The sequence below is a fragment of the Salvelinus sp. IW2-2015 genome, linkage group LG24 (assembly GCF_002910315.2).
Source record: "Salvelinus sp. IW2-2015 linkage group LG24, ASM291031v2, whole genome shotgun sequence".
Taxonomy (NCBI): domain Eukaryota; kingdom Metazoa; phylum Chordata; class Actinopteri; order Salmoniformes; family Salmonidae; genus Salvelinus; species Salvelinus sp. IW2-2015.
In genome coordinates, this window is record NC_036864.1 from 8,783,198 (window position 1) to 8,798,862 (window position 15,665).

General features: G+C 41.9%; 1 protein-coding gene and 1 pseudogene across 1 annotated transcript; one reads left to right on the forward strand and one right to left on the reverse strand.

The window, feature by feature from the left end:
• The window catches only part of LOC111951361 (scm-like with four MBT domains protein 2), a 50,367-nt pseudogene extending 44,236 nt beyond the window's left edge, over window positions 1-6,131 (reverse strand).
• Window positions 6,132-9,801: 3,670 nt separating this feature from the next.
• LOC111951498 (store-operated calcium entry regulator STIMATE-like) lies at window positions 9,802-15,310 on the forward strand. The gene is made up of 6 exons (XM_023969625.3): window positions 9,802-10,288; window positions 11,770-11,818; window positions 12,030-12,125; window positions 12,467-12,588; window positions 13,604-13,716; window positions 14,422-15,310. The coding sequence occupies exons 1-6, from the start codon at window positions 10,099-10,101 to the stop codon at window positions 14,608-14,610; spliced, it is 759 nt and encodes a 252-aa protein (XP_023825393.1). The 5' UTR covers window positions 9,802-10,098; the 3' UTR covers window positions 14,611-15,310.
• The last annotated feature ends 355 nt before the right edge of the window (window positions 15,311-15,665 follow it).

The window sequence follows — 15,665 nt, forward strand, 5'->3', positions numbered from 1 at the left end:
TGTGTGTGTGTGTGTGTGTGTGTGTGAGAGAGAGAGAGCATCTGTGTGTGTGGTTTCTCCCCTCTAGGCTGTGTCTCAAGGGACTTTGTGTGTGGGACTTAACCTGCACTAATGAGAGAGAAGAAACTACCAGTTGTTGCAGTCGGGGGTTTTCTGAAAAGAATCTGCTAGGCTTGCACTTCTCCTTTACACATAGTAGTGTGTGTGTGTGTGTTTGTGTGTTCACACTCCACATCCCCAGACCTTTACAAAGGCTATGACATCATACCTTCCACTATCCATCTCCATCTGATTCAAAGGGGTCACGTTACGAACGCTGCTTTTAACAAAAAGTAATCTTGTATTTGGGATTCAGAAAAGCACTTTAAAAATCCTTAAAAATATGTTTATAATGAAAAAGATGCTAGATCAACCGTAGTGTTGAGAAAATGCTCCTAGGTGAGTTGCATTTCCTCTTTCCTGTCCGCCCGACAAAACTTTCCTGTTTTCTATTTATTTTAATTCGAGTTCCACTTTTCCAGTCTGTTCATCTGATAAGAAGCACCTTGTCGGGCTGAACATGACAGAACAAGGAAGTGAACACAGGAAAACAATGACAGAGAGACTAACTATGACTCTACAGCCAGCTCCTACATCTCCACACCACTGACCAGGTAAACTGGACCAGATTCTCTCACAGTTTGACAGTGGCTGCTGCAGATTCCTGCTGAATAATCAAAACAGAAAAATAACCCTGCACTACACGCATTCTGAGACCTCGATGAAGGTCAATAATGGTGTGGCATGTCAAAAGGAATGGGAAAAATTGGAAAATGGCTGCTTTTCAATGCAATCACAGCATTTTGAAACCACAACCCCCTGTTGTGATTGTGATACAATGGAGATAACTGGTTGTGCGCTTCACGTGTGATCAAACAATGGCAGACCAAAAAATGAGGAAGGGATCGAAGATTAAAAAGTGTAGGTAAAATCCCTCACCTGAGTACACCCGTTCTTCTCTCCCATTGGTCGGGCTGTGGGATTTCCCCGCGGAGAGGGCCAACGGCCTGTCCTGTGGGCGGGACTGCATCCTGCTCTCTTCCTGGTAACCTTTACCCTTTTACCCTTTGTCCGTCTGTCTTCAGACTCCTCAGTCTTCACTGCATCTCCCTCATTCCTCCACTGTGTCACACAAAGGAGGAGTTAAGTAGGAATGGAGTATTAAAATCCATACCATGTCCATCTAAGTTGTAACGAAAGACAATATGGGCAATTATTTCAGACCATACAGATGAGAAAAAAGAAGAAACCGGCACACTGCTCTTGATAGCGTCACTGCTCTTTAATAAGCTTTACGTGTCTGCCTCAAGGCCTTCGTCAGAGCTTTTGAAAATCTATTAGCACCCTTATGTAGCCATAGCTCCACCCACATCCGTTCCATGCATCGAATGGGGTTGGAGTGAAAATAAGTAAGTGTTACCAAATATAACAATGCATTTCATAAATATTAGAATAAAGTGTGTACCACAAACCACAATGAGGACATTGACTCACCAAGCAAATTTTCATAAATCATTGGGTACAGCAAGAAAAACAGAGTAATCTGAAATGGGGGCATTAATTCATGTTCACATTTACAACATAACATACATTAGGCATTTCCTTATTAAGACCTTTAGGAAATAATGTCTGAGGGGTGAAAATCCCAAAACATTCTCTTTTGCTCAGAGTATTATTTTTATCACCTCCCCTGTCTGATATCTTAACTTTCTCTATGCCACAAAATCTAAAGGTAGAAATGTCGTTTCTCCTGATTGAACTGTAATGGTCACGAATACTCTGTATGAGAGAACGAGAGGTTTTACCTACATAACAGCCCACTACACAGAAGGAATAGCCTCTGTTCTACTAATTATATTTGTACAGCATAGAATACCTGCTCAGCACAGTGTGCTGTGTCTCTGCTTGGTACAGTCTGCGAGAGCAATGTGCAGTTTCTGCTGTTGTGGATTTGCATACCTCAGCACAGCTCTTCAGCCACAAGAGATAACCAATCACAGTTGAAATAAGGTAGAAGAACAGGACCGACACACTCCTCAAAGATCAGCGTTACATAAACCATTACGAAAGAAGCGGTGTTTCAAATGACTTAAATCGCTCATATAGGAATCATAACGCTTAGTCATAATTTACTCATAATTGTGTTTTATCTAAAAGATCTTAGAGAAAAACAAACAAAATATTTTCCTATTGTTTTTCCACCCTGTCTCTTTGCCAGATCACATGGTTACAATTGTGATATTTTGGGATAACTGCCATTTCGCTCAGCCTCCGCAATGACTCACTCGAACTGCACGCACTTCCATCAAATGTTCAATTAACACGGATTCATAGAGCAGATTCATACCAATGCCCTCCAATCAAACTAATACACAAAAACAACTCTCTGCAGACTTCGCAAATTTGCCTAAGCATTCAAATCCCCATTCAAAAGAGCAATAGGCAATGTTATGTGCTTGTCATCATGCGTTTTTATAGCATGAGGAACATCATTGGAAATGAATTTGAATCACCTAGATGCTTAATTGCATAGCTGRGTCCTTTCACGACATGTAATCCTTCTGAATGTGTTCTCTGTCACGCAGGGATCCAAACACACATATATCCATAGCGTAAACAACAAGCTGGTCTAATTGGACTCACATGACGCTGCCCCCTGTCCCTCTCCACTCAGKCTGACAGTCCACATTCTCCGGAACGCAAACATATGATCCATCTACTGACTTCAGTCCAGAAACTATCAGAGATCACAGTCCACAGGGTCCATTAAATAACTAAAATGTAGTATAAACCACAATGTCTCGGACACAATCAGAGAAAATCACAGATTTACATGTAGGTTTACAGGATAAAGAGAACCGGGCGATGTATCTCACAGACAGAAGGTCACTTATCCCAGAAATGTTCTCACTGATTTAAATCGAAAAGGTTCACTATTATAGGATTCAGTCAGGAGGATCTAAGGCTGCGTTTACACAGGCAGTCCAATTCTGATTTATGTTTTCACTAATAGTTTAAAAAAAACTAAAACAAAAGCAGCCTAACTAAACCACTAAATTGAAACATATTGGTCCATACTTGTCCCCAGTATCCCAGTGAGCAGCCCAGATTGGATCCTGGGGATTAGATTGATCTGTGTGTTAATCTGAGACGCAGGTCTTTCCTGGTTAAAACCTCGTCAGATTGAGATGGAGGGGGGCGGTGTTGTGGGTTAGCCCTGATGAGTCCAGTAGACACCACACGCCGTCCCTTAGCTGCCTTTCTCCAAAACCCCAACCAGGACAATAGAAAGATTAAATGGGGAATTAACAGATTAACTAACACTATTTGGGCTGGGTGTGTCCTTCCTTATTTCCCGTCATGTTTTTGTTTGTAGGTATCAAAATTTGACACAATTTATCCTGTTAAGAGTAATGATCTCTCAACGATTTCTACACTTGTTTTATCACTCACTATGTAATCTACAATATTACATCCAATGAGAGATTTCATGATTTATCAGTACCTATGATGTATTAGTATAATTTATCAGTAGAATATCGTGTCTTGTCTCTATGGCTCATCTAGCCTGGTGTGTTCCTTAAACAGCCTGTGATGCTGTGTGAGATCAGCTGACTGAGATATTTAAAAGACTGAAGTGCAAACAACTGCCCCGGGCAGACAGACAGACAGCCAGACAGGCCACAATGCACAGAGGCAATGAGAAAACATACCAATGGGCAGCCTACTGCCTACAACAGCAGTCTTCAGGAAACTTCTCCAGCATCAAGCCATTGTTTGAGTAACATCACACCAGAAGGTCTATATGATTACTTTTTCCATAAACTCAAAAATAATCGAAAGTATATGGAAATGGATGTTGTTTGTTCTTATTCCAACTTTCGTGTTGTTTAATAAGATGTCTTTATCTTCTTTGAAGAAAAAACATCCGATGTAGGCCAATCATTGGACAGCCTTTCTGGCAGAGCACGTCGTGTCTGTTATGCTGACTCTTATGCCACGTGATTCTCATTATCTCTCCCCCAGACATTGAGTTGCTCATGATCGGGTCAAAAGAAGAAAATATATATTTTTTTAACTCCTGTGATTCATTCATCCATACACCTCACTGAAGACTATTTATTAGTGGAGAAAACTAAATTTGGCTTTCTTTACATTGCAATTAATCTAGTCAGCCAGACACTTCCCATGAGCAATTAGCCTGGGGATGTGATTACCTTTAGCCATTATTTCACCTAAAACTACAGCAGACACCTCTGAACTGACGATGTCAAGTCACAGCCTTGACCTAATGACTTAATACATCCGTTTTCCATATCATTGTGTTATGTAAATCACTGCGAAAGATGTGTTAGTAATGTAAATTGTTCTTGGCTAATACAATTCTCTGTCTTCACTCACAGAGCAGTGCCAATCCATCAATGTTTCATCTGTCCTTCCTTTAGAACCTTATCAGGAACATTTACATACAATGGCATGTGCTTTCAAAAGATCGATTATGAACGGCGCTGAGGAGTACATGAATACAAACATCAATAACCATGCATCCTTGATCATCTCTACCCCTATACCAGATCCCTGGACACTTCCTAGGGGTTTACTGTAAATAGGCGAGATCTTCTCCGTGATGTTGTTTGCTTCCATTCCATCTATGCTACACCAGTACCAAGGCAAAACGATCTCACATGACAGCCACGGACCTACCGTATGTTTTAGGGTATTATGGCAATACGCAGCCTGAATACGCATGAGTGCGCACATGCACATCACTGTTCATTCGGAAGCGTGGCTTATTTTTATATTCATTATGGAGCCGAATGTAATTCCGAAGAGGGATCATCAGAATAATGTGCAGCTAAACTCCGGATTTGCTGACCGTCCGCAATAACAAAAATAAATAATTAAATGGATATATGCGCGGTTTAACCCAAGTAGAAACTTCATCATAGAAATTTGGCATAACGTCGGATTGGGGGAATTACCTCGTGCAATTGTACAATCATCAAGATTGGATGTTAAAACCTTGATGGATGATTAAAAAGACAAATGGAACCGTTCATCAGACCATTATTCTATGTCTACTAAATAACGATAAAAAAATAGATTGTAACTGCTAATGCTGATAAAGTGAAACAGGAAATGTAGCTAGGCGTACTGTGCATTCGTGGGATACGGGTGTCGCCGATGTCCTCTCCGTGCGTTACACAGTCAGTCATTTGTATTTCGCACTTCGCTAATGTACTTTGCACACAAAGTATTGCAGCGGAAAAAAACTCTAACGGTATTGCTAAACGTCCACTTCTAATTTAATTCATTAGAGCTTGTTAATGCGCATCAAAAGAAACTGAAACTGGACGGTTAACTGCAGTAATTAATTTTTTTCCTCATTCAAAGACTTTACATGCAGTTTTTTACACACCAAAACCCGCCATGTTGAAAGTGGTTTGACATATTGGCAATGTSCGGTATTTTCCGATGCCTTTGCGCACCTATGTGTGGAAAAAGCATGACACACCTACACGTTTAAACTGTAAATATGAACATTTAAAACGAAGTCAGAGGTGTGAACTTATGAGCATTTCACTATTTTATCGTTTTCAGTAGAAAGCAGACCGTTAGCTGGAAATTCATTTATCAGGCTTATTGAAATGTGTTTTTCCTATGCACGGCAAGCATTAAAATAAATGTTTATGTAACCAATTTATTTTGCATCAAGGTTTACATTAAATAAAGAAAAACAATCATACTAACTAAATTTAAAGTGCCACGAAGCGACGTTCTCACCGCATGTGAAAGCTATAATTACGCACGTAAAAACACTTTGAACAACTTGGCTCCTGAATGCGCCAGTATTTCTGTTTCTAGAGAAACAGCCTCGGGTAGGAATGGTTAAAGGTTTTAGCCAGGAAAAACCATTCACGGTAGATATTTCGTCGAGAAAACGACGGCTCTGTATTAGTAACCTACATAAATATTTAAAGAAGCGTCAACCTGTCACCTGTCTTACCTTAATTATGTTTTTTTCGCGTCAAATTTGCGAGCCTTTTTCGTTCGGTGGAAGCCAGCGAGCGACGTCTTCCAACTGCACAGCACAGAGCTCGTTCCAATATGGCATCTCACATCTGCGCATGTCCAAAAATCTTCTGATTATTTTCAAACCAACTCCTTCAATGACCTTTAGTGCAGTTACGAAATTTGTTCAGCCAATTATAAATAGAATGTCGAAGTAGGCTACCCACCCCCATATTTTAACCCCTCGGTCTTTCATAGCTGAAATACACAACACATAGTTATTGTTACCAGTGTGTTTACACAATGATGAAGCCAACATTTGTACACTTCTGAACCAAGTGTTTTATTTGATTTGATCTATATTTAACTAGGCAAGTCAGTTAAGAACACATTCTTATTTACAATGACGGCCTACCCCAGTCAAACCCTAACACGGACGACGCTGGACAGATTGTGTCCGGCCCTATGGGACCCCCAATCACATACAGCCTGGAATCGAACCAGGGTCTGTAGTGCCGCCTCTAGTACTGAGATGCAGTGCCTTAGACCACTGTGCCACTCGGCAACCCAATTCATGATACGTTTTTTTTTTATTGTCGAGACTAATTGTTTTCATTGTTTTAAAAATGGGAATATAGGCTATCTTCTATTAAGGGTGTTTTTACATGTGAAATATAAGTGTCCAATACACAAATCCCAACAGAAGCCAATAGGCATACTGTATAGTCAAAGATAAAAACCTGTTTAAGCCTGGAGCCAAAAATGCTTGTCTGACAACTATTTGACATTCAAATAAATGAACCAACGTATAGGCCTATGCATGTGCTAATGTGCCCTTCTATGAGAATTACATTGGCACTGTTTTTGACTGTTACAGTCGTGTCTTGACATACTAACCTTTTCTTTCGGTTAATTGTGTGTTTTTCTTAAGAATTATGCTATTCAACATATAATGAAACGTAACTCAATGTTCAGTGTGCACGAGAGACAGTCTTACTGATTACAAGGGAATTCAGTGTAACACACTGCACAGAAGTCGTATTCATTTAAAAGATAAGTTAAAATGGTATAGGTTTTTAACAGGTCAATTTGTGGTGTTCTTGTAATGTTAGCGCATAATGTCAAAACTGTTTCCACTTGACTGAAAACTGAAAACGTTTATGCAGTTGATTAAAACACTTAGAGCAGCCTACATGAGATAAAACCATTGACATTCATTGATAAGCAATGCATTGATAAAAGCGAGTATGCTCGTGATCATTCTGTCCGTCAACCAAGCCCTTGTATTCATGGGGTCCAGAAGCAAATGGGGGTATACGGGCTTCATATGGTCCCAGTTCGGCCCATGTCTCCAAAGTCCCAAACTGAAGGCGACTCAGCAAGGCATGAACGTTTTAAGTTTCCATAAATGTAATTGTATTATCAACCATAATATGATCAGGGTATCTTCATGACAATGCAACAAAAGCATCGCATTCAATGGATATTGATTTAGAAGCAGCCCTATTGTCATGTTACATTTTTGGAATGCCTCATGTACTGAAGTGGCTGTCATCATTTTATTGTTCTCACTAAATGACACATATTTAACATGGCTACTCCATATGGAAGATTGTCCATTTCATCAAATAATTGTTATAGCGTTCAAGCATTACTGTAACATGTGAAGGTATTTCATACCAAAGTCGATGCTATCCTCTAGTGGCAGAGCGTGTGTAGGCCCACTCGACAACTGAATGGGAATAGACAGACATGATGAGTGTATGAAATATAACACATTTTAAACTGTCTTGAACTGGGTATCATATCTTATGAGGATATTCTTTTGACTAAATAAATGTACATTAAAAATATGTATGATTGTTTGAAAACTATAGTTACAACAGTGTATTGTGGAGGTTTTAGGCGTGTAAAATGTCAGGCTATAATATTTGGTAGAGACTGTGAGTAAATCAATTGTTTTAAATTGCGGAACAATAATGCAAAATCTAAATTGCGCAATACAGGCCTACTTGTTGGATAATGATTTTGGGAAACCCTGCAACCTCCTTCTGCTGTCATCATCCCATAACAGTGCTAGCATGAATGAGCATCATCTTCCACTTGCAACTCTCAAATCAAAAAGCTGGCAGTCCCTCAGATAGGCCTACCGAATTGTCTGTTGCCTAGCCACCACGGGCCTCATCCGCACCCCTTTGGTGAAGCGAATGCCTCTCCGCGGCTTCGCCACTCGCGGTCCTTCCCGGCGGAGGGAAGTGTGCGTGTGCACGTGGTGGTGAGGGGCTGGTAACAGATGGTTGGTTAGAAGCGCGCGGTTTGATCTGCCAGAGAATAGGTTTTAACAAGTGCACGGGGAACCGATTATCCTCCACGTGCGGCGCATGCATTGCACGGGCCACTGCCCTTTGTCTGTGTGCCAGTCAGAAGAAAAGTGAAGGTTTGTCTCTACAACTCAATAACTCCCAAATTTATCTAGCCTGCCTTGACAATGACCATGGAGTAGACCTATCATAAACCATTGGATTTAATAAAATGCCATAGGCCTATTGCAAACCCATAGGCTATGGATATAGATTGACTACTTATTAATCAGTAATGAATTAGATTCCAACTCCCTCCTCATTCCATAACTGGACAATAGTGGCTTCATGACTAGGCCCTGGTCATTCAAAGTCGGTTTTGCTTATTAACACTAGAAAGGCCTTGAGGGATCCCACTTTGAGCCAATGAGCAGTTATTCTGAATGCAAAATAACAGTCTTATAAATATATTTCATATACTATTGCAAAAATAATGATTTGGTTGTGTGTTATGAAGGCTTGGGTAACATTAGAATATGTTATCCAATAAAACAAATCAGAGATCATATTCATTGGCTTCTGTTAGTGTAGGATATCTGTGTTGCACATGTAACAGTTATTCCTTTAAAAGGTGATATTTTGAAATAGAGCTCATCTCTTCAATTTTTAGAGTTATTTGGCAAAAGTAAGTGCTTTGGAAACCTCGGCATCTACTCTTTCTGCTAGTATATATAAGTCAAAAGTTCTTACCTGCATGTAACTCTGTAGGAGCCTCAGAGGATTTGAAAAAGTCACTTTCTGGTCCTCTGTTTCCCTGCCTCTGTGTCAATTCCAACTAAACTGCATAAACTGCACTGTCTATACATATTCAATTTGACAATTGACAATATTTTTACCCATCAGACTATTGTCAGTTTAATATTGTCTTTAGGCTAAATCTGTTATTGTATTTGTGAAATAATTTTCAATATAGTTTAGGTGTAGTTTAGATGGGCCATCATCAGCTGAACCGGCTGCCTGCTGGTGAATGACTGGCGAAATAAATACATGTCCTTTTAAAACTGGATATAACACAAATTCTGTTTCTGAAATCGAAATTCTAAAAACAAATGTATGCGATAAATATACTTATTTAGGCATTAGTTTAAAAATGGCAGAAACATTTAAATGTAATAAATATGAAGTCAAAATGACTGCCTCAACGCTTAGTGTTAAAGCCACTATTGTTATCTCTCATAATGTGTAGGACACATCATCTGACTGCTGTATTATAGATAATTCATATAACAAAGGTCGTCCATTTAGATTCAATTATAGGCTAAACTCTATACATGTGATTAGAACTTGGTAACTGGTAAAGAGCATTTCAAATGGCGCTTGGGACATTGGATGGCCCCTTACTGCGGAGACAGGGGCGCGTGACCGCAATTAACAAAAGGAACAAAGACCGCCTGCGCTCGCAGAGATCCAAGGAATTCAACAGCAGGAGGTGACGTCAGAATCCCGCATTTTGCGGTTGATATGGAGTAGAACATTTAACCCTGTTCCTAACTTTAGTTTTTCGGTGACTTTCCCCCCCCCCGCAAAATACTTTCGTATTAACTTCGCGAGAGAGACATTGAGCAGTGATAGCATGGCAAGTTCGTCTTGTTTTTCTTGAGATTGGAAGGCTCCTAGATTTCTCCTCGCAAACAGGGGAAGTGCCCCCTGTCCTTTGTCTGCCTCGGGTGATTTTAAAGTATTCGACATGGACATTTACCGATACAATGGTGTTTTTATGGTCAAAAGACTGTTTAATAATGCAGTTTTTGAGATTTCGAACATGTCAGACATTACGAAGGCGAACCCTCAGGGATGCGATAACGGGGCTTTGACAAACCGATTCGGAGTCTTGATTCAAGGGTTGCTGGCCATAGTTGCCTTCAGTACATTGATGGGTGAGTATCTTTCAGAAGAGAACGTAACAATGTTTCAAGGGCTGAGCAGTATAATTGTATAGGATAACCTATTGTTTTGAAATGGCAGATCATGTTTAAATTTAATACTTAGACGTCACTTTTAAAGGGAAAATCAAGGGTCTACTCAGCCAAGCACTGCTCTGGTATCCACTGCAGAGCTACTCTCCATCTGTGAGCACGTGGCAGTTTGTTTGTTTATGCTATTTGACGTTTCTATCCGATAGGCTGCTGTTGCACTTTATAAGGCTGATAATACATATATCATTATATTATAATTCCATTTAAATAGTCTATTATAAGAATGTTTCCCATATCCTTTTATGTGCTAAGTTTTAAATATTCAGCGCCACGCGTAGCCATATCATTCGTGGCCCATCAACACAAATGTAAACGATCTCGAATGTATCCTATAACTATTAGACTATTGTATATTAATAAACTATCCCTAAACGATAAACTACTGGTAAACGATCTATAAACCCATTTCATTTGTATTATTCTTATTATGGAAATGCCTCTTCAAGACAGGGGTGTACGTTTATGGTCAATGATGGAGCAAACTATTTTGAGAGGGTGGTCATAAAATCCTACAGAATACATCCATGCCTTTTTGAATATCAGAGAATAGGCTCTGTCTATATCTCTATCTACAGTGAGAGGACATTTTGTAGGCATGTACTTTACAACAGAGGGATTTATGACAGAAAGGGGTCAGACTCTAAAGGTGAGTGGAGGATCAAATAGCTTTGACCTCACAGTTACTTATTAGTAAGAAGGTGTGTGTGTGTGTGTGTGTGTGTGTGTGTGTGTGTGTGTGTGTGTGTGTGTGTGTGTGTGTGTTGTGGTGAATACTGCGTCAGCCAGATACCCAAGTCTGTAATAACTGCCTTGAAAAATCAAGGGTCTACTCAGCCAAGCGCTGCACTGGTATGCACTGCAGAGCTACCCTGTCCATCTCAATGCCTCTCCTCTGCTTGCCAAGATGCGTCCATCTTTGTTTGGAGTCCTCTTCCTCTTGGCTATTTTGGTGACTTCCTCCCATTGACAGACCACTGGCCCCACCTTTTGCGTGCCAGAGTTCTTTGATACAGTTGCTATCGTTTTATGCCAGGCACCAATTGTGGCTTTGCATTCTAACCTTCAGATAGTTMTMGGGTGATAATGAGTCAAAKTGCAGCCACAACATGATGATTGGTATGTGAACAGTCACACACTCAGACCTTGTGTTAGATGGGGAGAGAGGAACAGTGGGTTCCTGTTAGACACGTAGCCCTGAGCTACCAGTGTCCTGATGGGGATGGGTGGTCTGAGGGAGCATGTGGTTCTGACTGTGCCATTCTTTATCCATCTCTCTTGGACCCACAGAGGACATGTACACTCACAAAGATAGGATTTGTCACTCTTCTATGGCTGTCTCTCTCACTCACCCACTCACTGCGTCTCTCCATCTCTCTCTACAGTGAAGAGGTTCCGTGAGCCCGTAGGGATCAGAAGACCATGGAGGATCTGGTAAGAGACCAGTGTTTTTTTATTTCTATTTCTTATCAGAGACTGTATCAAACCCCCAGGGAAGAACAGGAGACCATCGGTTGATCACATGGCTGAGGATCATAGATTCTATTAGATTTAGAGATGTTAATGTTTGTTGCTTGACTTATATATTTGGCTATTACACGTCACCATGGTGATGACCATCCTACATTTCACCCCATCTCTACAGGTTTTACGACATGTCCAAGCAGGCCATTGGCGCTCTCTTCATCCACTTCGCCAATGTGTTCCTCTCCAACCTCACAGAAATGGACCCCTGTTCCCTGTGAGTCCATAGCTGTGATTGGACAGGTTTGCAGAAACCACCTTCCAATCTAAAGCCTCAACCAATCATTATGATAAATACATAAGATGTTCTATTGTGACATACAGCAGACAGGTGCAGTGAAATGTGTTGTTTTACACGGTCAACCATAGTAGTATGGTAGCCCTAGTGCAAATTAGGTGATAAGTCCCTTGCTCAAGGACACATTGACAGATTTTGCACCTTGTCGGCTCGTGTATTCCAACCACTGACCTTTCGGTTACTGGCCCAACACTCTAACCGCTAGGCTACCTGCTGCCCCATGTCAAATCACTGACTCACTTCCTGGTGGGTTTCCACAGGTATCTGATCAACTTCTTGCTCGATGCCACGCTAGGCATGCTGGTCATCTGGGCGGGGGTCAAGGTTGTCTCCAGGATCGTGGAGTACAAGCAGTTCACACTGCTCACCTTTGGAGAATACGGTGAGTCTCCTAGACATCTGTTTACGCTGTGTCAAATGTTTGGAGGTTGACCAAAGTACAGACAACTACTGTTCTGTGCGTTGGAGAGGGTTGTGCCAGTTCATTTTTCGAATATTTCAGGAAGGTTGACACTTCTTCCTTTCACCACTGGAGGCCGCTGTAGGCTCATGAGAATATTGCATGAAAAACATCCTCCGATGGGCGATGATGACTTGTGGGATTAAGTTCTAGCCAATTGCTGCACTCGCTCCGTCCATAAGTCTTAATGGGGGGAAAAAAGAAACAAAATAAGATTTCAAATGTCAGTCTGTTAATCTACTGTATTCCACAAAGTCATTTTCTACTGTATCTGCGCTTGGTTCTGTTTCATGTTGTTTTTTCCATTGATTATTATGATCCACCGGATTGTAAATGCAGCTGTGCCATGACAACTGGCCAAATGTTTTCGTGGGCTTTAGATTCCATCCGATCTGTATCACGCTCTCTCTGTGTGGGGATCTTTTCCCCAAAAGCCTGCTACAAATACTGTCCCTCTGTCATAACTATTGGTCCTGAAAACTAAACAAATAGTAAAACATTTAGTTGTAAATCCACTCTGTCCCTCTTAAAGAGCTGAACAACAACAACATGCAGTTTGTCTCTTATACCTTTCTCGCCGCTGTCTCACTTCTCTCTCGGTCTCGCTGTCTGTGTCTCTCGTCTGTCTCTCTCTTGTCTGTTTCTCTCTGCTGTGTTCCCAGGTGTAGAGTGTTTGTTAATGACAGACATGTTCCTGTCTGTGTACACTGAGATGACCGAGAGATGCAAATAGTGTTTAGACCAGCACACTGAGTTTGTGGGTGCTTGTCTGTGTGTATGAATGCCTCTATGGTGTCAGTGTGGTTGTGGCAGTCTGGTGTCGTCCTCTCTATGGCTGATCTTCCCTAGGTGACGATCTGAGTCCGTTGGTCAGTGTATGTGGTTTCAGTGTGATCACCGTGTGGTCATTAAGTAATGGTCTGTTCTGTCTGACCAGGTGACCCTCCCCAGGCTGCAGCATGGCTCGGTCAGTGTGGTGTCTACCTTCTCATCATGGTCCTGGAGAAGAGTGTAGTCAGCTTGGTCCTGCTCATTCCTGGATGGACCAACGTGAGTAGGCCCACAGTACCCACAACCACCTGCTCCAGGGACATGGGCTAACCCAGATCCTGAGAGAACTGAGAGACTCTACCCACTCGAGGGAGAGAGCGGAAGTGTCAATCATGTTCTTTCTTCTCGGTTCTGTGTTTGAAATCTCTGGTGACAATTTAAAGTCAACAGAAAGTCAAGGCTGAAAAACAAAGGGAGGATGAAAGGTTTTGGAGAGAACAAAGAGAAAGAGTTGTCCTTTGAACAGAATGGGAACATTGACCTTCAACCAAATGAATATCATCCGGCCCCTGGGACTAGGGTCTTTAGACAGTTTGTTTGGTTAGTTATTTGTTTGAGGCTGTGGATCTCCTGCTCAAACCTTCTTTGTGTTTTAGGGTTGTTGTTGCTCTGCTCACTGCTCCTCTTTTGAAGAGGGTCGTTTTAGTTTTTTCTAGTACACATATTTCTTTGGGACACTGGAGCTTTTTCTCAGGGAGGAAGGGGGGGGGGGGGTCTCTCTGACATGGTGAATACCACATAATAATCACATTAGCTCCAATCTCACACATGTTCCACAGTAGAGAGCCAAAGAGATGCTCGTTCTATTATAGTGAAAAATATTGACGATCTAAATGTCCTTGGATGACAGTCTTTTGTGCAACATGTATGTTGTTTTGCCCTGCACTAATTGAAAGTGTGTTTCTCTGCACGCTGCTGTTCCAGCTGCAGTCTGTGTTGCTGGACTACATCCCTAACCCTCAGGTGGACCTTGTGTTGGTCATGCTCATCGTGCCCGTCATTGTCAACGTGAGTCTCAACCAGCCTGCAATAACACTCTGCATAATGTTGTGTATATGTCAGAGGAGGCTGCTGGGGGGAGGATGGCTCATAATAATGGCTGGAATGGAGTAAATGGAACCATGTGTTTGAGTCTGATACTGTTCTATTCATTCCATTCCAGCCATTACTATGAGCCGTCCTCCCCAATTAAGGTACCACCAACCTCCTGTGGTATATGTAAACTCAGCAAAAAAAGAAACGTCCTCTCACTGTCAACTGTTTATTTTCAGCAAACTTAACATGTGTAAATATTTGTACAAACATAAGATTCAACAACTGAGACATAAACTGAACAAGTTCCACCGACATGTGACTAACAGAAATGGAATAATGTGTCCCTGAACAAAGGGGGGGGTCAAAATCAAAAGTAACAGTCAGTATCTGGTGTGGCCACCAGCTGCATTAAGTACTGCAGTGCATCTCCTCCTCATGGACTGCACCAGATTTGCCAGTTCTTGCTGTGAGATGTTACCCCACTCTTCCACCAAGTCACCTGCAAGTTCCCGGACATTTCTGGGGGAATGGCCCTAGCCCTCACCCTCTGATCCAACAGGTCCCAGACGTGCTCAATGGTTTTGAGATCCGGGCACTTCGCTGGCCATGGCAGAACACTGACATTCCTGTCTTGCAGGAAATCCCGCACAGAACGAGCAGTATGGCTAGTTGCATTGTCATGCTGGAGGGTCATGTCAGGATGAGCCTGCAGGAAGGGTATCACATGAGGTAGGAGGATGTCTTCCCTACAAGGCACAGCGTTGAGATTGCCTGCAATGACAACAAGCTCAGTCCGATGATGCTGTGACACACCGCCCCAGACCATGACGGACCCTCGACCTCCAAATCGATCCCTCTCCAGAGTACAGGCCTCGATGTAACTCTCATTCCTTCGACGATAAACGCGAATCCGACAATCACCCCTGGTGAGACAAAACCGCGACTCATCAGTGAAGTGCACTTTTTGCCAGTTCTGTCTGGTCTAGTGGCGGAGGGTTTGTGCCTATAGGCAACGTTGTTGCCGGTGATGTCTGGTGAGGACCTGCCTTACAACAGGCCTACAAGCCCTCAATCCAGCATCTCTCAGCCTATTGCGGACAGTCTGAGCATTGATGGAAGGATTGTGCGTTCCT